We start from the raw sequence: 24,059 nt of genomic DNA, 5'->3' as shown, positions 1-24,059 counted from the left end.
TGACCAGTTCAAGATGACTCTCGTTTGCATTATTCCGCCATTCAACATTAACACATATTTTTTTTTTTTTTACTTTCTTCTTTTCTTCTTTTCTTCTTCCTCCTCCTCATTCTGAGGAACACCACCATCAATGGCGGTGGCGACCATAATGCGATGGTGGAAAGAAGAATGAGAAGAATAAAGAAAAAAAATTGATGAAGAGTCGTCGCAAGGTAGTCGAAGATCTTCTCCTACATTAAAGAAAGAAAACATGACACCCCTTAGTAGTATCAATATTGTCTTTGCTTTGCCACCCTTGGCCTAAGCCCAACGATACGCGGTTTTGTTCTTGACAGAGGCTCCACGAGCCAGCCAAAAGACCTCACCACTTCCTAAGCTTGAGTGTTCACTTATAGCCCAGGCTCCGGACACTATTGCAAGCGATGTTGTCTAATCACAATCCCCCATCCTCAGTGAAGAGTCATCATCGGCTCTAATACCACTTGTGTCTCCCCAAGTCCTAACAATTATCGGTATTGTCTCCCTTTAGACACCTCACACAGGTATGAGGATTTGTTCTCGGCGAAAGCTCTACGAGCGCTCTCAAAAGGCCTCGACACTTACTAAACTTAAGCGCACACCTATAGCCCAGAATTCAAATCTAGCGTACGATGTAGGACTGTCAACACCACCACCGGGCACTACCGCCGGGGACATACTACCTTCTTTGTTTTTTACTTCACTGTCAACCGTCGAGAACAAATCTTCATCATCCACCAACACATGTGAATGAATTGACGGTGTCAGAGAATACGAAGATAGTTGGTAGTGAAAGAGAAAAGGAAGAAGATATGGTCTATGATAGGTGGTGTCGTTGATTGGCAGGGGGTGGTTAATGTACATGTTTTGTCTGTCACGATTAACACATACATTACATAGACTACAATTTATTTAGAATTTTTTTTTTTATTACGACAAATATATATAAACAAATTGATGTACGCGGATTCTAACCTCACTGCGTTTATATCCCTCGTTAAGCCTTACACCAATTTGCTTATAGTTTTCCTACACGAGACGACCGATGTAAGAACAAGTTATTCGTTAATTGGTACACATATCCATCGTCATTATAAATATGTATAGATATGAAATTCACATGTAATCGTCTCGCCTATATGCTACAACCCTTACAGTTGGTAGGGTTATCCGTGTGCCCGTAATACGAAAACGAATCAAACTCATATGAGTCAGACGAATCAGATTCAGACAAATCAGACTCAGACAACTCCCATTAACATTTCACACAACCACCTTAATAGTAGCATTTTCCTACTTCACTCTCACAGTCTCACTCATATAAAAAGTAAAAGCAGATTTTGGAGAACACCATCACCCACTACTATGACTTCCCTCTTCTTCTCCCCATCTTCTCTCCTCTTCCCTCCCTCATCTTTCCCTCCCTCATCTTTCCCTCAATCTTCTCTCCCTCCTTTCCAAAAATTAAAACCCTTTTCTCTCCAATTAACCTCTCCTCTTTCATCCCGTCGCCCCCTCAAATCTTCTTCTTCTCAAGCTCAACCAACCGAAGGAACAGTCTCAGTTATCAATTTCGAAGATTTCATCGAAAAAGATTGGTCCTTTCTTGAAATCGATACCCTAAACTCACCCCAACAACAATCTGACAAGTTTAATCGAATAATATCAGCTGGAGAAATTGAAAATTCGTCTAGGGTTTTAGTTTCTATATGTAGTGAAGACTTTGTTGATAGATTAGTTGATTCTTCTGTATCTCAACTTCTGCTTGTTGTTCATGATTCTCTATTTGTTTTAGCTGGTATTAAAGAGAATTATGATAAGGTTAAGTGTTGGCAAGGAGAGATTATTTATGTTCCTGAGAAATGGGTTCCTTTTGATGTGGTTTTCTTGAATTATCTTCCTGCTTTGCCGTTTTCACTTGATCAGATTTTTGGAGCTCTAGCTGAACGTTGTTTACCTGGTATTTAATCCCATCTTTGGTCATTGTTGCTTGTTTATATTTGATTTCTTTTATGTTGTTGTTCCTGTATGATTTAAAATCTTGAAAACCCTAATTCAAAAACCCTAAAACCCTAGCTTTTAGGATTGTTGGTACACCAAGCACTTTCTTAATTATAGCCCAAATATGGTGCAGTTTAGGGTAGATGAATTGTATACGCAAATACTGAAAACTTGAAACCTAAACACTAACCAAGAAATTTTTCTTATTGCCACTAATTGGTGATCGAAAATAGAGAGCGATTTTGTCGGCCCATGTTATGTACTAAATGTCCCATAGCCGACGACCAAAACATCCCATTATCGGCAATGGTGGAAATGTGGAACAACAACCCTTTCTTAATTAGGTCTTCATTCATACTAATATACTGGGAGGGACGATATTTTCCCAACTAGTGTGACAATAACGTTGACAAGTAGCGACATGGAAAGCAAGTCAAAGAATCACATTGATTTAGGTCGTTCTTTTGAATGACCGAGATTGAACAGTTGCGACTATTTGCTTTCCACATCACTACTCGTTATTGTTCTTGTCGCACTAGTTAAAAACATAGCACTTCCAAGTAATATAACAGTTATATCCATCCTATAGGTTGCCTCATTCGTGATTGAGAATCTAAGACGTTGTGATGGCTCTGGTACCAAATGTTAGACGCTTAAATTAAAGTATTAAAAAAAAAAATTGTTATACACTCAACCCATATACTCCAGACCAATTACTGACAAGGAGTTGCTAGTTTAATTACTTAATATCCCGTATAAGGACATACCTTCACCAACTAGCAATGAGAAAAACAAAGCACCATTTAGACTATAAAATTTCCATTTTCTCTCTACTATGGATTAATGGTGTTCGATTATCATAATGAGAGCGATATAGTACAATTTAGACTATGGCCAGACTTGATGTTAAAATAAACGCTGATTGATAGCAGTCATATCTCTAGCTCTCTTTATTTGTATAGATACGGTAAGTGAAAATACTGGTATTGGCTTCTCTGATATCTTGTCATAAGAACATATTTCGGGATACAATTCTTGCTCCTTCGGTTTAGTATTTTATGGACGTATGAAGTTGAGTGATTACTTATTATGTACGATGTTGTTTCTTGTTTAGGTGCTAGAATAGTTATCAGCCATTCCCAAGGGAAGGAAATACTGGAACAACAGCGAAAAGAATATCCTGATGTTGTTATCTCTAACTTACCTGATAAGACAACTTTAGAAAAGGTAATAACAGATCATTCGTTTGATCTTACCGAGTTTGTAGATGAACCTGGTTTTTATCTTGCCGTATTGAAGTTTTCTGGTAAAGGATCATCAACGACCTAGATTGTCAATTCGGCTGTAACCAAGTTTTTGATTGAGTATTCTATTTATAAGAAATGGGAATAGCAGTTGAAATGATAATATATATCATTGAAATGAGTAAAGAATTTCATTTCTGCATATCTTGTATTTTCTTTTCGTTCTATGGGAGGTGATTATAAGATATTCTTAGGTGGAGCCTGTAAGATGGTTAGATGGGTACATGGTTTTGTTTCTGAATTGGTTCATTGAGTTACCTTACTTGGTCCCTTGTTGTCAATGAGTTAGGTCTTGTTTGTTTTTCTTTTTGTCGAATTGAATCTGAAATCTTGGATAATATTGGATCTCACTCAAATGTTGCTTGTTTCAATTGCTTCAGCCAGTGAGATTTGTGGAGTGGTGAAGACAGTGCTTCTTTAAGTTAGAGACCTAGGAAGGTACGAAAGAAGAAAAAACCGTACCCGTTGTGAGTGTCTAAAGCGGGGGCAATATCAATAACTGATACGGAGAGAGTATTATCTGCATTTCAGTCCAAATTATCCTAGCCTATAAAATTCGCTTTCTCTTTAGAAAAATAATTAGAAATTTTATGGTTCCTTTTTTCTTGCTTATATTCTTCTTCTTCGTCCAAAATTTTTAAGGAGCAAAATCAATTAAATTGAAGTCCTCCTTATTCTCTCTTGGTAGAAGATAAGTAAGGTGAAATGGTGAAGATGATGCCGTTGATACCGAAAATGATGAAGATGATGCAGTTCAATTAACTTTCTTTTTAAGACTTGATTAATTTCTGGTATTGATATAAGTTCAACCGAAAACGATAAAGATAGTGGTAAAATAATAAATACCACAAATATCTATCAATGTCAACAAAATATTTTGGAAATGTTACTGAAAATCTGTAATTTTCTGTAGATATATGTTGATCTTTATTGGTTTTGAATCTGATATCTAATAAATATCTGATGAATATCAAATTATCACATTTGAATCCTAATCCCACAAGCTGACTAGGCATTCAATGATATATGATATTTGATGAACTCATTAAAATAAATTTTTAACTTTCTTAATATTTTTGTTAAAGTTTAAGTAGTTAAAAATCAATGAAATTTATTTAATCATTTCATTATCATACAATGTTATAGATTCAAAAATATGTATGTATTTTGAATATAAATGTGATATTATACTTATAAAACCAATATAATGAAATAAAAAAATGCAATTATTTAGAAAATAAAAGAACTAGTGATTCAATATCAAATAATTATCTAATATGTACACGTATTTAAATCCTATAAGAATTTATCAGATAACTACTATTGATGAACGTTTCGATATCTCTTGTAAACCAATCTCACATCGGCGGTGAGACAGAATGTGCTGGTCTTCTTTAAGAAGTTAAGCACCATTCCGTATTGAGACCTTTTCTTTTTTAGGAACGCCAATAAAACTACAGTCAAGAGTCAATTACAAAGTTTTGACCGGATAGGAGATAACAATAGCGTGAAAATAAAAACATCATGACGTAGCCAACTCATGAGCTAGTTGGTTACAACCCCTTAAACAATGGGTAATTGTGACCTCCGTTTCATCTAACCAAGCTCTTGTATCTGTTAGTTGATCCTACAGACGCCACGGGGGGTTTTGGATATCGTTGGATAGAAATCCAACGATTAGCGATGAATCACACTCGATTATAAAACCCCTTTTGCCAAGTTGTTGCCCTAATTTCAACCCCAAGTTTACTCCACTCAGTTCACTGTGTAAAACCGAGATGGGGTTGAAGACCGATTTCATAGTTGCGATAACTTCACCACAAGAATCCCTAGCAACAGCTGCTGCTGCTCTTCTAGAAGATGAGAAACTTCCATCCACATTGATTTTTATAGATCCAGGCGGTAGGGGAGTCCACTGGTGTATCTGTTCATCACTAGAGATGGGGTTAGAGGTGTTAGTCGAGTTCGAAGGGACGTACCTTGTTTCGAGGAGAGATGCTCTGTAGATCAGATTTAGATTCGGTTCTCCTCCATTAAAGTGCTTATTATTTCGAGCTTTCCACCAAGCATAAAGCAGATAAGTATAATCAAACCAAGTTTTTTTAGATCTGCTACCTTGATTCAGTAGATTTTTAAGTGTAATGACCGGATCTAAAGCATGTTGGTTTGTTAAATTGATGTTGGATAAGTTGAGTAGTTGAATGAATTTAGGGCATGTACCAAAGAGGTGGTTTATTGTCTCTGTTTCATTGTTACACATGATGCATGTATTATTGATGTGTGGTAGTCTAATACTAATGTTGTTAAGTACTGCTATACCATCATGAATTAGCCTCCAAATAAATAATTGGATCTTAGGGCTCATATCTTGCATATTCCATAGCTTATTCCAGGGAAAGTCTGAAATGATTTCATGTAAAATAGGTCTCGATTTAATAGTAGTATAGAAAGACTTGGGAGAAAACTTACTTGTTGGGTGTGGGCACCAAATCAAATTGTCTTCTGTTCTGATGTGCGATAAATTGATATTCTTGATAGCATCTATTGTATTTTGTTGAAAATATTGTTGTAGAATATCTTCTTTCCATGTGTTTGAAGTACTGTCAATGAGATCTGCTACTTTGTTAATATGAATTGGGAGATCAGTGTGTAGGGTAGGTAAGTGGAAAGGTAAGTTTGGGATCCAAGGGTCTTCAATGATACTTATGTATGTACCTGAACCTAACATCCACAAGGTGTTTTGGTGCGTTGTTTCTTTGATTTTCATTATAGAGTGCCATAAACTCGTCTTAGGTTTGGAAGGGTTACAAGTCCAGAAGTTATCATGTGGATAGTATTTGTCTTTGAGTAATTTTACCCAGACAATATTTGGGTTAGTTAACAATCGCTAGATGAGTTTAGCAACCAAAGAGTCATTAACTTTGTCTAGGGATATGTCCTCCATCTGACTTCGAACTAGAAATAATATCCCAATTAATGAAGTGCATCTTCCTCTCATTTATGTTGTGACCCCACCAGAGCGATCTTTTTTGTTGTTCCAATTTGTGAGTAACTGCTATGGGGACTTTATGTAGGTTAAATGGGTAGGTACAATAAGAGTTCAGTACCGATTTAATAAGGGTAGTCCTTCCAGCTTGTGTTACTATTTTACTCTTCCAATGAGCTAACATCTCGTTGAATTTCTCTACTAACCATTCATAGCTTTGTATACGGTTGCCAGGTTTGAGTATTAAGGAGCCTAGATATTTGGCTCGGTCATCCATCAAAGGTGTTGAAAGTTCCTGAGCATAGGATTGCTTGATGTCGTTGGGGACTCCAGAACCAAAATATAAAGAGGATTTGTCGAGGTTGATTGCCTGTCTAGAGAAATCTGAATACCGAGTGATTATCTCTGTAACCATCTGTAAATTCTGAGAAGTAGCATATCCGAAAATGATAAGGTCGTCAGCAAAAAGTAAATGAGAGATGCGAGGGCAATTTTTATTTACCTGATACCCTGTAAATGTACCATGTAACTCATATAGTGAAATTAGTAGAGATAGAGATTGGGCCATAATAATGAAGAGATAGAGTGATAGGGGGCACCCTTGTGTCAGCCCACGGGACAGAGAAAAATCTCCATAAAGGCCATCATTTATCTGAATATTGAAGTTAACCGAGGTAACACAAATGCATTATGAGGCCTAAAATAGGGTCTTGAATGCCAGTGGTCGAGAGGATGGTTTCTAAAAACGTCCAGTTGACTCTATCGTAGGCCTTAGCCATATCAACCTTAAGGGCAACCCCCCTTTTTTTGCATGAGAAATATGCATGGAGTGAAGAAATTCTTGAGTAATGATGACATTGTCGAGAATTTGGCGGTCAGGAACAAAGGCATTTTGAGTCCAACTAATGCAATTCTCAAGGAAGGGACGGATGCAGTTAGCTATGATTTTTGTGATGAACTTATATAACGTATTACATAAGGCGATCGACCGAAAGTCTGTTGCTCTGGTGGGAGATCTGGTCTTAGGAATGAGGGCTATAGTGGTGTTATTAAGAGAAGGTTCGAAATTACCTGTCGAGAAGATTTCTTGAATCTGACTTACCAATGCTGCTCCTAATGTATCCCAGTTATGTTGGTAAAAGTGGCATGGTAGACCGTCAGGGCCAGGACTCTTAGAAGCGTTCATGTTCATTACCACTTGCTTAATTTCCTCCTCTGTTGGAATGCTAGAAATAATGGCCAGATCTTCTGCCGAGATGACTCTATGGGCCTGTAGAAGGTCTGGAGGTATCTGACCAACCGGTTCAGACTCAAATAAGTTTTGAAAATGAGCTAGCAACTCCGTTTCAATATCGCTTTCTGATGTTAGGAGTTCTCCAGTAGAGGTGTGAATCTGACTGATTTTGTTTTTGTTACGTCTTTGGGACATCGATATGTGGAAAGTCTTAGTGTTCCGATCTCTGTTTTTTGCCCAGTTTAGTTTTGAACGTTGCTCAACCTTTGTTCTTTGGAGTTCTTCGAGATAAAAAATTTGTTCCTGGAGTTGAGATTCAATTTTAATTGTGTTAGAGTTAGATAATCTAGTTTGAATATGTAGGATTCTATTTTTGATAATTTTGAGTCTGTTGGTAATGACCCCAAAGGTCCTGTTGAGTCCAACCTTTTAAAGAGGATTTGACTTTGGTAACTTTATCATGAAAAGAACCAGTCGAAGTATCCCAAGATGACTTAAAGAGTCTTTAAAGTCGGGGTGGGAGGACCAGAAAATTTCATATTTGGAAATAGTGGTCTGGATTCTAGTCTGAGTGTGGAGTTTAAGGAGAATCGGGGCATGATCACTATTGTACCTAGGTAAGTGAAAGAGGCCTGCATTAGGGAAGTTTATAAGCCAGTTTGCGTTGAAAATAGCCCAGTCCAGACGCTCTCTAGTCAGGTGATGAATGGATCTGTTATTGGTCCAGGTGAAGCCCGGACCATGAAAACCCAGATCTAAAAGTCCAGAGTCCGTCATGAATTTGTTAAAATGATGCATGAAAGGGGTGGTAGTAGAGTCTCCCCATTTGTCGCAGTGCGATCTAATAGTGTTAAAGTCGCCAATACAACAAAGAGGGTTTGTAGTTGATTGGACTCTGGTAGAGAGATCTGCCCAAAAAGAGGGTCTATCTTGTATTCGTGGTGGACCGTAAATGCAAAAAAGGTCCCAAGGGATGGCGGTAGAGTCGGGGATAATAGTTAAATGAATTAAATTACAAGAGGAACAATGAATATTAATATTAATGGAATTCGACCAGTAAAGCAAGAGTCCTCCAATGTGACCAATAGACCAATAGAGGGACAATAAAAGAGTTAGTTAAATTAAAGTAATCAAAAGAGGGAACAATGGAAGTAGAAGAAATGCGAGTTTCTGAAATAAACACCAACTCTGGTTTCGTCGAAGTGAGGAACGCTTTGAGAGCTGACTTTGTCGGGTCGTTCCTAAGTCCCCGACAGTTCCAGGCAAGGTAGTTCATTGCTCCATCGGCATTGGGGTTGCCATGATCCTTTCAGTAGATGTATTGTCCGCGGTGGCACTTAACGGTCGTTTGTTCGACCGTGGTGGACTGTCTTGAACTGTTGGTCCCCTTAACAGAAAGTATCACTAGCTAGCAGCCACCGTCCCATAGCAATATCCTAAATTTTGTAAAATTGACTAACTTAATGTCTATGTCCACTTCCCCTTTATTATTAGCAAAAAGTTTGTCCAATCCAACCTTCAATCCAAACATTCTTACCCGTCTCTCTTTTCTCGCTCATCTGGTCTCACCCACCTTACCTTGTTGTCAACTTGATACACGGTCGGTCGGTGGTGATTCTCGATCTAACCTCTCTCAACTCTTCCAACTCTCTCTCTCTCTAACTGGTACTTTTAGGGTTTCCGATTCTATACAGTAGGACAAATTCCAGTAAAGCGATGATGAGAAATTCAGAGTTCAATCGGTAATGAGTGAAAGATAATGATCAGATTTGAAGAGAAAGTGGTTTTGGATGAGATTGTATGGGTGAAGAATGCCAGAGTTTCGTAGCCGAGGAGTACGTCGTCGTGGTCGAGCTCCGATCGTAGCTGAAGAAGAAGAAGAAGATCAGAAACATCGGAATACAAGAGAGAAAGGATCAGTGAAGAGATTATCCGATCCTTCAACTTTGATTCCTGACAGTAAAATTTGTATCAGAACTAGAGCAGCGATTGCTAAGGAAATTGCAGCCGGCAAAGCTCAAGGAGGAGGTAACGAAGAAGACGACGACTATAAGGACGTTTTGATTCAACCTTTAAAGAAGAAGAAGATCGCCACCACCACCATCACCACCTCTCCTTCGCCTGGAACAAGACCTAGAACCAGATTAGCTGCTGCCGCTGCTGCTGCCGCAGCCGCCGCTGCTGCTATTCCGAGCAAGGAAATCGATCCGGTGAAGGTTGCTGCTGATGTGATTGTTATTTCAGAGGGAAGTAGTCAACCAGACGGTCCTGATCAAAATCAGTTGCCATTAGGGTTAGGGGTTTCTCCTGTGGTGAAGAGTAGAGAGAAGAAGGAAACTATGGTAGGTGGTGGTAGTGGTGGATTGAGTGCCAATAAAGCGGTTGTTGGGCAAGAAGAAGAAGGAAGCACTGCTCCTTTCCCTGAGAGGGTAAAATTCTAACTAGCTACCCATTTTAGATATTAGTCATGAACTACTTTTCCTTAGTTTTTTTTCTGCAATTAAATTTTCTAACGACTATCATTAGTCTTTCACATTATCATTACATATACCATAGGCAACAACAGGAGTCAAGGAAGGCGACAATAGAGAACCTTATTTCATGCTTAAAAAGGAAACTTTCACCTAAATTTCAGGGAAGAAATAAATTGTGAGATTGATCATAAAGTTAATGTCTTCTCTAGTTTTCCTTTTAAAACCGAAATGATCCTGCTGTACTTACTTTTGCACAGACTTACCTATTTGTTCCTTACTGGTTCGGAAACTTGCCCCTAATATAAGAGAGTTTGCTTATAGTTCAAGTATCTCATGAGGTGAGAAGTAGAGAGGCGTTGTTCTTTTTTCTTTGTAGAATTGGTAAAACTCGTTTTTGTATATAAGAACCATCATTTCGGTGTGAAGTTCTCGGAGAAATACAAGCAGGTCAGCGAATTAGTTTTAGGCAAAAGAGCAGTAACTAAAACGTATGTCCATCTCTATTGAAAAGCTACATTCAATTAGAGTATGTGATCTGATCCTTTATGTAGAGTTGTAACTTGTAATAACTTTTTATCCCTACAATTGGTTAGAACATTATATCTTTCTTTTGAATTCTTCAGTTTTTACCTAGTTCCATCTTATTCTTTGCAAAAAAAGCTGATTTTTTGGATGATATTATCTCGACACGGCGTTTCTTTGACCATATCCGATAGTTCTAGTGTGTCCTTTATGTAAATTTGTATGCAAATGCTTTTATACAGGTTTCAGACTATGATCAAGATAACAGAATAGGTATTCTCGAGCAATAGTTATCCATTAATTTATTAAGTTTGTGTGGAAAGAATGTAACCGTCTTTTTCGTGAGTGTATAGTAAATAAAAAAACTCTAAATTGTCTTCCTATTGGCGTCAAACCTTATGTAAGGAGAACGAATCCTCTCCTTCTGGGTGGGTTTACCGTTTACTAATTGGAGTAAATATAGATGCCCTAATATTAATAGTTAGCAATCCTAATCTAATAAATAGAACTAACCCTTAAACACAGTCTGCAGCAATTTGAATGGCCTTTTGTTGTTTCTTTAATTTTATTTTCAGGTCCAAGTAGGAGGATCACCAATCTACAAAGTTGACAGGAAGTTGGGTAAAGGTGGGTTTGGTCAGGTTTTTGTTGGTCGTCGCGTTTCTGGTGGTACCGACCGAACATCGGGTCCTGGGGCTACAGAGGTAATGATCATCATATTGGTCTTTTGAGCCACATCAACTTTAGTAAGGTAGGTTTCAGTGTTTAAGTCGCTTTGAATCTAATGTAACAGATTGGTTCTTGTTGTTGTTGTTGTCGACCTGTTATATCCCAATCAGGTGGCTCTAAAATTTGAGCATAGAAGCAGTAAAGGATGTAACTATGGGCCTCCATATGAGTGGCAAGTGTACAAGTATGTTAAAACAATTTGAGTTTTAGTGGCACAATATTTAAATACTTCTATCCCATATGTTCTTTTTGATTAACTATTTTTATTTGTTTTTCAAATTTATTTTGATAGTACTCTGGGCGGAAGTCATGGAGTGCCTAGAGTACACTACAAAGGGAGGCAGGGTGACTACTACGTAATGGTATGACTCTCGTACCTGTACTTTTGGTCTTTGTATGGTTAAGTAACATAGAAACTTGTACATTTGTTGGTCGAACTGATATCAGATGATACTAATTTACTTCTGCAGGTTATGGACATGTTAGGTCCTAGTCTGTGGGATGCATGGAATACCTCGGGGCAAGTGTAAGTATCTTTGATCCTTCATATCGTAATTTCCATGTTGTTCATTGGTATGTTAGTTCCAAGTCTGTAGGATTTTACTAAGTTCCATTAGGAGCTAATTAAAAGTGTCACACCTTGCTGTTTTACGTTATTTTGTATGTTATATAGACTCCCGTGCTACTAGGTTATGGTTGTTTTAGATCTTCTTTCTTATCTAAGGGGTCATCTAAGGTGTAAAGTACAATATTTATGGGGTACTCTTCGAGGCATGCATCTCGTTGAAGCATTTATGTTCAATTCTGCTCAAGCAAAACTTATACTTATACTTCTATAAATCTTGTATAAGAGTTGGACTACTTTTTTGTATGTTAGGTTCTTGCATTTTATAACTATTGTAGCAAGTTAGCGAACTCTTTGTTGCTTACTTCTCTCTAAGTATCAAATTTACTTATGCCTTTTACTGTCTTTAGGTGACGGCAAAGTAAATGCTAAGTTACTATATCATAATTTATCCTGTAAGAAACAACTTAGTTTCTGAATTTATGTGGACGTTATTGTTATTTGCTTGCTGCATTTAGGTTACTGTTGCTCATTCCTTGCTGCATTTAGGTTATTGGTTCTCAGTCTGGTTGGTTTGTTAAATTGCAGAATGTCGTCAGAAATGGTGGCATGTATCGCGGTGGAGTCTATATCAATCTTAGAGAAGATGCACGCAAGGGGGTAAAGTTTCTTGACATTCTATGTATTCCTTCGAATTTTAAATTTCATTTTGATTCTGTGGATTGTGTAAGAAATCTCATATAAATTAGACAATTTTTCATTTTTTGTGTGTTTCTTACGCGCGGCTTGTCTGATATTAGCTATGTCCATGGAGATGTTAAACCGGAGAACTTTCTTCTGGGTCAGCCGGCTACAGCTCAAGAAAAGAAGTTATTTCTTGTCGACCTTGGATTAGGTGATGGGAGTAAACAAGATATTATCTTCCTTTCTGTTTTCTTTCCTTTTCTCTTAATGACCTTCGGCTTTAAATACTACGACAGCAACAAAATGGAGAGATGGGGCTAGTGGTCAGCATGTTGAATATGATCAACGACCTGATGTATTTAGGTAATTAAGTTTTTCATTCTGTTATGTGATGCTAATCATGATATGATCTTTTAGTACCTAGTAGTTGTGAAGTTTTCACTTCAATACCTATTATCGTTCAATTTTTGTAGAGGAACTGTACGATATGCTAGCGTTCATGCTCACTTGGGAAGAACGGCAAGTAGAAGAGATGATCTAGAATCTCTTGCATATACTCTCATCTTTCTTCATAGGGGCAGGTTACCTTGGCAAGGTTATCAGGTAATGTAGTACTTTCATTGTAACAATCTGTTGTTTAGAGTAATAAAATCCACTTCTATAATTCCTGGATCTCCTTTTCTTCTTTCAGGGTGACAACAAGTCTTTCCTAGTTTGCAAGAAAAAGATGGCAACATCTCCTGAAATGCTTTGCTGCTTCTGCCCTCCACCTTTTAAGCAATTTCTTGAGATCGTTGTCAACATGAAATTTGATGAGGACCCAAATTATTCCAAGATGATATCGTTGTTTGAGTGTTTAATTGGGCCAAATCCAGCTGTTAGACCAATAAACACTGATGGTGCACAAAAGGTACTAAGGGGTCACACACTTGGACTAACTATGGTGTCAATTTATTTTTGCATGCTCTTTTTAAGACTTTTGGTCTTCATTTCTTGTCAGATTATTTATCAAGTTGGCCAAAAGAGGGGTAGGTTGTCTACTGAGGAAGAAGATGATGCACAGCCTAAAAAGAAGGTCCGCCTTGGAGTTCCTGCTACTCAGTGGGTTTCAGTTTACAATGCGCGGACACCAATGAAACAGAGGTACACGACTTTCTAATCCATATTTCCTTGTTTATTAGCAGTTTAATATTCAAAATTTACAATATGAACTAGTTCAGTACATCAGTTATGTATGTGTCATCTTGAGATTGAGGGCTGTTTCATCCATCCTATAGTTTTGTTCACTGTCCAACTTTACCATGATTTATTGTCCTACTTATGGTCTCTGTCAATATGGAGTGCTTTCTTTCTGTTACCCGTACCATCGCCACATATAACATTTTGCAAGTAGCAATGTGGCACTAAACTTCCATAGTCAGAATATTATTTCCCTCGACTTTAGCATGCATAGATGATAGACCCCAAAGTTTTTAGCAATGTAAGTTGGAAATGAAGAACTCCAATGTGGCACGATGTAATTGTATCTAATAGACTCAATTACATGTATAAAATGATTTTCTATGAGAATGATGTTATGAAATTTGATTCCCATCATTTTAGGTACCATTACAATGTGGCTGAGATACGGTTGGCACAACATGTGGAGAGAGGAAATGAAGACGGTTTATTAATTAGTTGTGTGGCATCGTGTAACAATCTCTGGGCACTCATCATGGATGCTGGTACTTGTTTCACAGCTCAAGTATATGAACTGTCTCCACACTTTCTACACAAGGTAAGAATTTTTGTGGTGGATCCCTCTTTCACTGTTTGAAGTTCCCTCGTCGCTTCATATATTTAACAAAATTGATACTTCTTAGGAATGGATTATGGAGCAGTGGGAGAAGAACTATTACATCAGTTCCATTGCTGGTTCTAACAACGGAAGTTCTCTTGTAGTAATGTCCAAAGGTTAGTCTTCTTCGTTTCTCTATCTACCAGTTGACCGATTATAACGAGGCATGAGCTAGTGTAGTAGGAGGAACCAGGTTACGGACCACACAGTTTCCCCTCCCTCCTTTTCCCATTTTGAATCTTCAATTTTGTGTCGAGCAATCCCCTCTGCAATGCTAAAGCACCGGAGCCTAATACACGTCTTAATTTTGCTTGATCGTCCTAATCATCTCCATTGCCCTACCCGGTTATCACTGTATATTAAATGATTGAATGAAGGAGAGACACAATCATACTTTTTTTTTTCTTCTAGGTGTTGAAGTTTGTGGTTGAAATTTTTCAGGGACTCAATACACCCAACAATCTTACAAGGTCAGTGATTCTTTTCCTTTCAAGTGGATAAATAAGAAATGGAGGGAAGGGTTTCATGTGACTTCAATGGCAACTGCTGGAAGCCGATGGGGAGTTGTCATGTCTCGAAATGCAGGCTTCAGCGATCAGGTTGTCACTCCTTTTCTCATTTCATTTTTAGGTAGTTTTCATCTCAGACCAAGTAAATACACAAGGGATTCTTTAGACTCATTCTGCTCGTGCTCTCGAACTCTTCCTGCAAACCCCTCCTTTGCTATTTCTAGATTGATCCTTTATCCCATTAAGCAACTAGTGACTTTATATATTTTCACCATTCATAACTCAGATCTATTCTGATCGTCATAAATCGATTCTGTAGGTGGTGGAGCTGGATTTTCTGTATCCAAGCGAGGGCGTCCATAGGCGTTGGGATAATGGTTACAGAATAACATCAACAGCTGCTAATTTTGATCAAACTGCTCTTATTCTGAGTGTGCCCAAGCGAAAACCTGGGGACGAAACTCAGGAAACATTACGTACATCTGCATTCCCTAGTACCCATGTCAAGGTGAGATTTCTTACTCTTCTCCCCTACTTGACCAACAAGTACATACGAAATTGCTTCTCACAATAGCATAATCATGAAATGGCATATCATAAAAAACGAAGAATGTTCAGAATTATTTTGTGAGATAATAGTTTTAGAGCCGACGAATGACTGATATTTTATTTAGTTGACATGTAAAGGTCTTCGGCTGATAAAAATTTGTTATATGATGGTTATTATCAGGAGAAATGGGGAAAGAACCTGTATCTCGCATCTGTGTGCTACGGACGAACTGTGTCTTGATTTTTGAAGACGTCAAACTTACACCTGAAACTCTAGACGTTGGATTCAGGAAAGACTGAGGGTTGCAAAAACCCTAAACCATAGTTGTCATATTGAGAGAGGGCAAATCCTTGTGTAAGCAAAAGAGGGGCAATTCTCTCCTGCTATCTTGTTGGGTCTCTTTTGCCTTGTGCCTCGTTAATTTATGTGTATAGCTTTGGTGGAAAATTATTGTGTTAGCAATGGATTAACAAATTCCGTTTCATGATATATATTTATAACTTTCCGATATTTAGACTCCCTCTATGTTATGGTTTGACTATCAATAAAAGACAAACAATGGAGAATAATATATTATTGTCCTTCAACAAAGAAATTGCCATCCACTAGAATCATAATCTGTCTCGGTGTTTCTACCAGGTATAAAAACCCATTCGTTTTTAACTTTATTTGTACTTCAATAAATCATATAATTTTGTTCTGGAATATCAAGTGAATTTTCAACTCTTTGCAACAAAAAAAAGTGAATATGTCCAACAATTGTGAAGACAAATTGTATTGTTGTCTTCAAAATTTTCAAATGGTGAAATGATTACACTCACTCTGCGTATCGTAGGTTCAATCTCCACCCACAAATCTGTCTTCAACATTTTCACCTTATAAGTCGGTAGAAAACTTTTCTATTTCCCCCAAAACGGTGGCCTTTGGAAATAATTCAGAAATATAAACCCTCCCATAATGGTTCAATCTCCACTCACAAATATATTCATTCTAATAATATAAGAGTACAAAAAAGAAGTACGAAGAAAACAATAACAAATTTGTAGAGAGTTTATCTCACAAGCTTGTCTATTGTGACTGAGATCTAATTTTTCGAAGTTGGACGGCTCAGATTTGAAATACAAGTCATTTGAGAGTTGAGATTAAGGGTGTGCAAAAATAGACCGAACCAATCAAACCAAACCGATCCAAACCGGTCCAGTCGGTTTTCTAACCAAACCAAACAACGAGTGGTTTGGTATGGTTGTAGATTTTCAAAAACGAACTGGTTTGGTTCGGTAAATGGATGTAATTTTTAGGAACCATTAAAACCAAACCGAACAAGTTAAGTTTAATTAATATTTATAATTGTATATTTACATATTTTTTCTAAAATATATACATATCATATCTCCATAATTTCATACAAATACAACAACACCACTACAATATAATGTTATTAGCTAGTATTATATTAAAACAATTCATGTATCGATAATATTACTAGCTACTACATAATATTTCGGTCGGTGGCCTGCACATGTCTTTAATGTTTCAAACGTTTTTCAACGTATTATGTTAGTTTGATTGTTTCTCCAGATTTTTAAAGAGTGTTTTCTTGATTTTATACGTCAGTGTATGAAGAAAGTAACTCGATTCGGCAATTTTCATGGAGAACAAATTGTTTTATGGATGGTTTGGTATCCAGTAGTATCCAAACCGCTTATGATGGTTTGGTTAGTAACCGAACCAAACCATGAACGGTTTGGTAATGGTTTGAAAAATCACTAACCAAACATGAGCGGTTTGGTAACGGATGATACCAAATTACCGGATACCGAACCAACGAACACCCCTAGTTGAGATGCTAGCAAAGAGCATCGTTGAAAGATACCATTTTCTTCTCATCGCCATCCCACCCAGGCCTTCTTCTATCTCAGGCACCTTCTCTCTCCTCTTCATCTCTCAACTTTTTCCACGTCATCTGAGACTCTCATCTCATGACATCATCTCAAAGCATGAGCTCATTGCAAGTATCCCTCCCTCTCTGTCTCGTTCAGTCTCTCGATCTCTTTCTACATGAGTCAGCTCAAGGAATGGTAGCATTCCAGGAATTTTAAAACAATTTCACAAAATTTTGATTAAAATTTGATATTAAAGTGTTTTAGTAACTCTGTTTGATAATTGATGGGTGTTCTAAAATGACAATATTGAAAAAGCTAAAAGATGTACTTCAATACGAGGAAGTTGAGTTTAGTGGCTAACGAGTTCACTTTTATACAACTCTAACTAATTAATGGGTATTTCAAAAAGGGCCTATTGTAAAGACGGCGAATGAATTATAAAGCATTCATGTTGTTTGAAGAAGGCCGCGGCTTTGAGAAATAAAGAATAATCTCTGGAGAATAATTTTTCTGAGAATATTTTATTTTAATCCAAAAATTCACTTGATCTAACATTGCTCCACAATCTTCATCTTCTTTATCGCCTTCATCACCACAATAAAAAAGAAGGATATTCAAAAGTGTACAATACAATAAAAAAGTATACAATTCCAAACCTTAATAATACAATAAAAAAGAGGAAGGATAAAAATTGACAACAATCTGTCATTCCCGAACCCACCCACAGGCACCTGAGGCCAACGAAAACCATGGACGCCCGCACTCGTCTTGGGCACAACCCGCCCAGCCCGCCAAGTTTTGGTTGGCGGACATGGGTTAAAACCTCTACCCGCGCACCCACCCATGTCCGCGCCCACTTAACTCACTCAATGATAACCAACCAAATTACATCAACTTTATGAGTTGATGAAGCCCAACCGTCCATGTTGCTAGGCTTAGTTGAGATGGTAAACAATATGTTTAAGGGCAATCACACGCACCCAATGCATTTCCAATGGCAAGAGAATTCCTAGTTGAATACTGAAGTAGTTTTTGGTTTTGAGGGAACACAGAGTATGATAGATTTTTTTCTCTCATGAGAATTCTTCATTAGTTTTCAATGTGAGATTAAATTCCTAAAAGGAACAATCTATTATATTAAAACAGCTCAGTCGGTTATCCAGGGGATAAGTCTGACCGTCTATTTTTATTGGGATTTTCATAAAGATCACATCTAATGGCTGTTATAAAATCCCTTTTCGTGTAAATCCCTTCAAAATAGAAGGGTAATAGTATAAAACGACCAAAAGTGGTTAGGATATCCCTACATAACTACCCACGTATTTCTCTCCCTCACCATTTAACTTCACACGTATTTCTCTCCCATTTAACTTCCTTCCCACGTATTTCTCTCCCTCACCATTTTCAGTCAGATTTACAACTGTTGGTCAATATCTCTCCCTATTTATTCTCCATTATCTTTCTTTATTCTCTTTCCAAGAATGTTGTAATCTAAATTTATTTATTTTCTCGGGCGTTAGCCAAGAGGGATCTTCCCCCGTCCGTAGGACGGGGAGGAAACCTAGTACAAATAATGTCTAGTTTTAATCTCACATTGTCTCTTTAGAATTAGGAAAGGTGTTTGAAAATTTTATAAAATGAGAGGAAAAAATGATTTTTTTCAAGTCATGAGATTACCCGCTACCCGCCCGCACATATCCGAATTACCCGAACTTCTTAATGGACTTGGGGGAAATGGACAGGGCAAATTTCAAAACTGCCCCCCGCTTACCCTAATAACCATTGAAGTTTTGTGCCCGACCCACCCGGCCCAATGCATCAAGTGCCCTTGGGCGCCAATACCCGCCCAATTCCAACCCCTAAATCAACCCACTTATTTCAAACTCTGTTCTTCTAACAACTCGATCCACACTCTTATCTCCCATGGCTTCTTGTCCTTTTGACCCCCAACAAGCTAGGGGTTCCTCCTGCTCTTCCTTCTTTACACCCTGTTATGCAACATTCTATAAATCCTCCATGTTTGTCACAGGGAGTGAGATCAAACACTCTCTGCAAATTGACAACTCCCAAACATGGCTTTAAGGTTGCATATCAAAAAGATACTTTGACGAGAATTAATATTCTATGTTTTCAATTCAATTTTCACATACAAATCATCTTATATGCCATCAACATTTACGAAAATAATCCAAGTTATGATTAAATTGTGTTTTAGTGTGATCTAACTCAAGCTTTTTTTTTTCAACATAAAAAAACAACTCAAGCTATTTTTGACTTGTGGCCTAACTCAAGTTGCAGTTCAAGTCTAGATGAATTTGGCAACAACTAATGAATGTTCAAGCCATGTAAACCACAAATACTCCCATCATTTTTCACAACTTGAGTTAGACGCCAAATGCTACACAAAGAAGTTACTAACACATAATTCACTTATTATCGGATTATGTCAATTTTTTTTTAGTGGATAAGATTATGTCAAGTTTTGGTCAACGGTTAAGGGTCATGTCAGTGACTTCAACTTTCATTACCATTTTCATAGGTAAACATTTTGCCATTCCAAAGAACTAATATCTATATAACAAAACAGAGTGGGTTAGTGCTGAGTAGGACAAAATTAATGCGAGCTAACTAGGACAAAGTTAAAGCACTAGACATCTAGACCGTTGACTGAGATCAACTGGAGAATTGAGTGAGATGCACGACTGACGACCCCTAATACCCAAAGTCCAAAGAGATCTCATACCCAAAACCCTTCGTCTCCAAACAGGCCTCTCTTTTCTTTCTGTCACCTGATCGCCCAAAATCGCCCAAAACCTTTCCTCTCCTACAGAGACTCCTTTGTCTATTTATGAAAGAAGCTTTTCGTTCTTTCACCTTCCTTCTCTATTGGTTCACTCACCGATCAAATTCAAAAACAGAGATCTTAGTATCCCTTCGTTTCCAATGAGGTTGGTTTTGATGTAGCAATTTCACTCTTCCAAACAACGTCTAATTACTGGCATTCTTCATCTATGTGCTTCTATTCAAATCCAACATGTTAGGTTTGATTGTTTGGTCTTCAATCATCCAAGGTGAGTCGAAATTGCAGACATGAGGGGTTTAAGACAGTCAAAAGTATATATATATATATATAGAAGTATCTATAGAAGTTTCAATCTCAGCTTATAATATCATCTCAAGTAGCAAGTTTCTATCTCAAGGATTCGGTTTCTATCTCAACTATCTATAGAGATGAAAAATCAAGCCAATGAGTCCCGTCAAGAAAGTATATTTTTGTGAAGGAGATTACATTTACAGGTATGTTTTTGGTTTATATCAATTAAGTTTTGGGTTTTCTTAGTCAGAGTGTGTTTTGAGATGGATTTGATCAATAAGTTCATTAAGTGACATGGTCTCCTAAGGACAGTAACTTATATGAATTACATTTGTGAGTACTCATACTTCATTATTGTTAAATTAGGGTTCATCAGATTTTCAGATTTATGTTTAGCTCATAGTTGACTGTGGTAAAGTCATGTTTAAATCGTTGTTAAGCTATGCTTCTCTGTAAATCAGAAAACAACAAACTTAAATTATAAAATGCCCAGGTGAACTTCAAATCTTTGTACTAATTTCTCGATAGACACTACATGTTTGATTAAATGTCTATGTGAACTTTAATACAAGATGGGTTGTGATTTTCGTCTTTCACTCACTCGGTCACTCTGTTTCGTGGTTTTCTAATATGGATAATGGACTGTTCACTAAACTGAAATATAATCATTCATTTATTTTCTATTGTTAAACCAAGCTAGAAGAAGAATATCAAAACAAAAAACAGAAACTTAAATTATGTAATCATTACTTTAAAATGAGGTTACTTAGGATGCTTACATAGATTCATTTTCACTCTTTGCTCACTCCGTTTCTCGATATGTAATATGGATAACGGATTTCTCTTCATTCTTCATGTTAAACGCATTATCATAATGTGGTAGTGTGACACTAAACTAACTCATTCTAGAAATATAAACGTATATTAATTTATTATGGTTGTTCATTGTGTTATATAGAACATGTTGTAGTTCAGCATACACATGTGCCATCTTTATATAATACTCATTGATCAAAACTTGCGTGTTCCAAAAACAAGTATGTGTATTACATTGTGTATTCTTTTGATTGTATATACAATTGAGTTTATTCTTTAATATATCATCGTCATCTTCTCTACGAGAAAATTCATTAATATTTCTTTTCGTCCTTTCAAGAATTATCTTATGATCATATCAAGTTATTTCTATTTGAATATTGTACTATCAATTTTTCTTGTGTATTTTCAGTAAAAGAAACACCAAATAGTTTGATGAGGGTGATGTGTATTCATGGTTGACTATACCATTTAGACAGGCATTTACAGGCACCCTCTCTCTAAATATTCGTGATTCGTCGTCTCTTTGTTAGATAAGAAATCCTTATGATTTTATTATAAAAACAAGCTTCGAAAGTGCCAAGTTCTATCACATACCTGTAATTTTAATATCAGATGGAGGTTCATTGGAAACCAAAGAAATAATTGAGGTGGAACTTGATGAACCCCTTTTCCAATTACCATATACTATCTTCTTATTTCAACAAAAAAAAAAATACTATCTTCTTTATCATCTCAACAATATGCACAACTTGATGACTTCTTCTTTAAGTACAAAGATATCTCCTATTAGAATTGCATCTCTTGGAAAATATTTACATTTCTATTGTAGTGGCTCATATATTGTTTGAACTAAATCAGGTTCATTTCTTTTATTCATTTACATGTCGCGAGAACCTTTATTTTATGATGGAGTACTTGAATTATGGGGATCTGTTATGATTGTTGAGAAGTTTAGGCTGCTCTGACGAAGATGTTCCTCATGTGTGTATTGTAGAAGCTGTAAGTTGTGTTGTATATATAAGCTCTTATTCGTTAAATTTTACTTTCAAAGGGGTAGTTGGAGACAGAGAGGCAAAAGATTCTAAAAATACATTGTTGCAGGTGATGCTTCCATGGAAATATCTACGTTTACTTTGTTTGCTTTGTTGTGATTTTAAGCCCACTAATTTGTTGGTTGCACATAATTAATGGTCATATGAAGGTGAGTTTTGTTTCACAGCTTGTACATAAATTGTTTAATTTCGAATAACTCCCTTAACAACTCCAAGCTGCTGATACTTTTTAATGGTTGTTTACCAATGATAATCTATTTATTTTAATGCTTTCTACGTAACTACACATTCGTTCAGGTTATTTAGCAAGCACGTTGGATGTCAAACCGGTTAATGAGGTATTTAAGGTAAAAGCTTCTACATTTATTTTTTTCTTCGTATTCTGATCATTTCGATTTATTTATTCAACTTCTCATGTTCTTTTAAACCCTTGAACTTATGTGCAGTTCTGCTGAAATTTGTGGGTGATTGGTTTCAACTTCTTCCCGGATTCTTGAAACCACTATTGGTTCATATTACTAGAATACGAGAATAAAGAGTTTCTTCTAATAGTTTGGCTTCATTTTTATATTTGATTATAGGGAAAACTAATCAACTCTCGATGTTAATGTTGTTTCTATGGTTCACCCTTCAGATTTTCCAATTCCAGGTATGTCAGCTAAACTCCTAAAATTTGGTCTTCCTCATTTTTCTTGGATTTTGAATGGAACGTTAGTATTTTGAGATCAAGATTGTAAGATCGTCCCACTTTTGCTTGGATTGACAAGTTCTTTTTTCACTTTATGTTTGATTAGTTATGTATGATCTTGGGTTGAATATTGGAATCGGATTTATTATCCACTACCACTAAAAGAGTTTTAGTGACTTAAGTGGTTCTTATATGCAATTTGGGTAAATAGTGCCAATTTTATTTTGGCCAGAAAGAGATGAACAATGTATATTATATGAATATACGAGATGAATGATTATTATGTTGGCATTATGAAACTTTCACTCCATCTTCATCACTTTCATCTTCCACTACCCAAAATGGATTACTTTAGAAGAAAACCTTTTTTATAAAATAAAATTTACTTATAGGAATCTTTGTACACTAGATATTGGCTTACATTAATTGTCAGTTAACAATGCAGTGTGTGTATGTTGACAGATGGAAGTAATATTCTAAGCCTTTGTGTCCTTGGAGTCCGGAGATTGGGATACGTATTGAGGAGGAATTCGACATGTATGTTACAGCAGCTGCCATCAACCCACAAAAGTACATTGGTGAAAATTTACTTCAATTTGCAAATTATTTCTGATGTGGTCCACAAAATTAGTTCTTCTCACTTTATGTTAACTTGGCAGATTTGTGACTATTGAGAAGAATATTTATTCGTTTTTTTATGCCTATTTGATTCAAAACATTACATGAGATGTCATCTACTACAACATGATTTCTTTGATGAACTGCGGAGTTTCAAGATTTTCAAACAAAATGGGCTTTTGAAACTCTACAAAGACATTGGTAAAGGGTTTTAGATGTTCATGATGACATACAGGACTGTGTTTGTAATCTGTCATGCATTTTTTATAATTAGACACAAATTCAGCAATAATATTACATATAATTGGGATTGCTTATACGGGCTTCACTAATTTTATGCATAAGTTGTTTGAGTGACTTACTGCTGCTGTAAGGATAATGGAAACCCATCCATTAGACATCAACAAACAAATCCATTGTAGGGATGCTCTGGTACTGTGTTAAAGTTTATTAGGCCTAAGTCTCTTTTAAATCGTCTTATAAAGAGAGAAT

At 36.7% G+C, this 24,059-nt stretch overlaps 2 protein-coding genes and 1 long non-coding RNA gene across 6 annotated transcripts; all 3 read left to right on the top strand.

Moving 5' to 3' along the window:
* Positions 1 to 1,314: 1,314 nt before the first annotated feature.
* On the top strand, positions 1,315 to 3,607 carry LOC147540208 (DNA-directed RNA polymerase subunit beta). Its single transcript, XM_086642041.1, has 2 exons — positions 1,315 to 1,978; positions 3,134 to 3,607. The coding sequence occupies exons 1-2, from the start codon at positions 1,384 to 1,386 to the stop codon at positions 3,346 to 3,348; spliced, it is 810 nt and encodes a 269-aa protein (XP_086498167.1). The 5' UTR covers positions 1,315 to 1,383; the 3' UTR covers positions 3,349 to 3,607.
* Positions 3,608 to 8,941: 5,334 nt separating this feature from the next.
* Positions 8,942 to 16,008, top strand: LOC147540207 (casein kinase 1-like protein HD16). Of its 2 annotated transcripts, XM_086642040.1 has the most exons (16): positions 8,942 to 9,972; positions 11,115 to 11,243; positions 11,379 to 11,452; positions 11,561 to 11,630; positions 11,739 to 11,794; positions 12,422 to 12,493; positions 12,634 to 12,728; positions 12,814 to 12,880; positions 12,991 to 13,120; positions 13,209 to 13,427; positions 13,518 to 13,660; positions 14,120 to 14,294; positions 14,380 to 14,470; positions 14,796 to 14,953; positions 15,183 to 15,371; positions 15,594 to 16,008. In XM_086642040.1, exons 1-16 carry the CDS (start codon positions 9,355 to 9,357, stop codon positions 15,651 to 15,653), a joined length of 2,346 nt encoding a protein of 781 aa, XP_086498166.1. In that variant the 5' UTR covers positions 8,942 to 9,354; the 3' UTR covers positions 15,654 to 16,008. The 2 variants fall into 2 exon arrangements, with proteins under 2 accessions (XP_086498166.1, XP_086498165.1); XM_086642039.1 differs by having other exon boundaries at positions 9,033 to 9,972; positions 13,209 to 13,660.
* Positions 16,009 to 20,186: 4,178 nt separating this feature from the next.
* Positions 20,187 to 23,474, top strand: LOC147540206 (uncharacterized). Of its 3 annotated transcripts, XR_015225676.1 has the most exons (7): positions 20,187 to 20,367; positions 20,497 to 20,593; positions 22,068 to 22,208; positions 22,311 to 22,410; positions 22,559 to 22,608; positions 22,708 to 22,910; positions 23,412 to 23,474. It is a non-coding gene; the product is annotated as an uncharacterized LOC147540206 (long non-coding RNA). The 3 variants fall into 3 exon arrangements; XR_015225675.1 differs by lacking the exon at positions 20,187 to 20,367 and having other exon boundaries at positions 20,382 to 20,593; positions 22,559 to 22,599; positions 22,843 to 22,910; XR_015225674.1 differs by lacking the exon at positions 20,187 to 20,367 and having other exon boundaries at positions 20,382 to 20,593.
* Positions 23,475 to 24,059: the final 585 nt, after the last annotated feature.

This window comes from Eschscholzia californica, unplaced genomic scaffold (genome assembly GCF_041429995.1).
Source record: "Eschscholzia californica isolate CP2 unplaced genomic scaffold, dmEscCali1.0.p SCAF_5, whole genome shotgun sequence".
Taxonomy (NCBI): domain Eukaryota; kingdom Viridiplantae; phylum Streptophyta; class Magnoliopsida; order Ranunculales; family Papaveraceae; genus Eschscholzia; species Eschscholzia californica.
The sequence above is the reverse complement of the archived record's forward strand: the minus strand, read 5'-3'. Positions and strand labels throughout refer to the sequence as shown.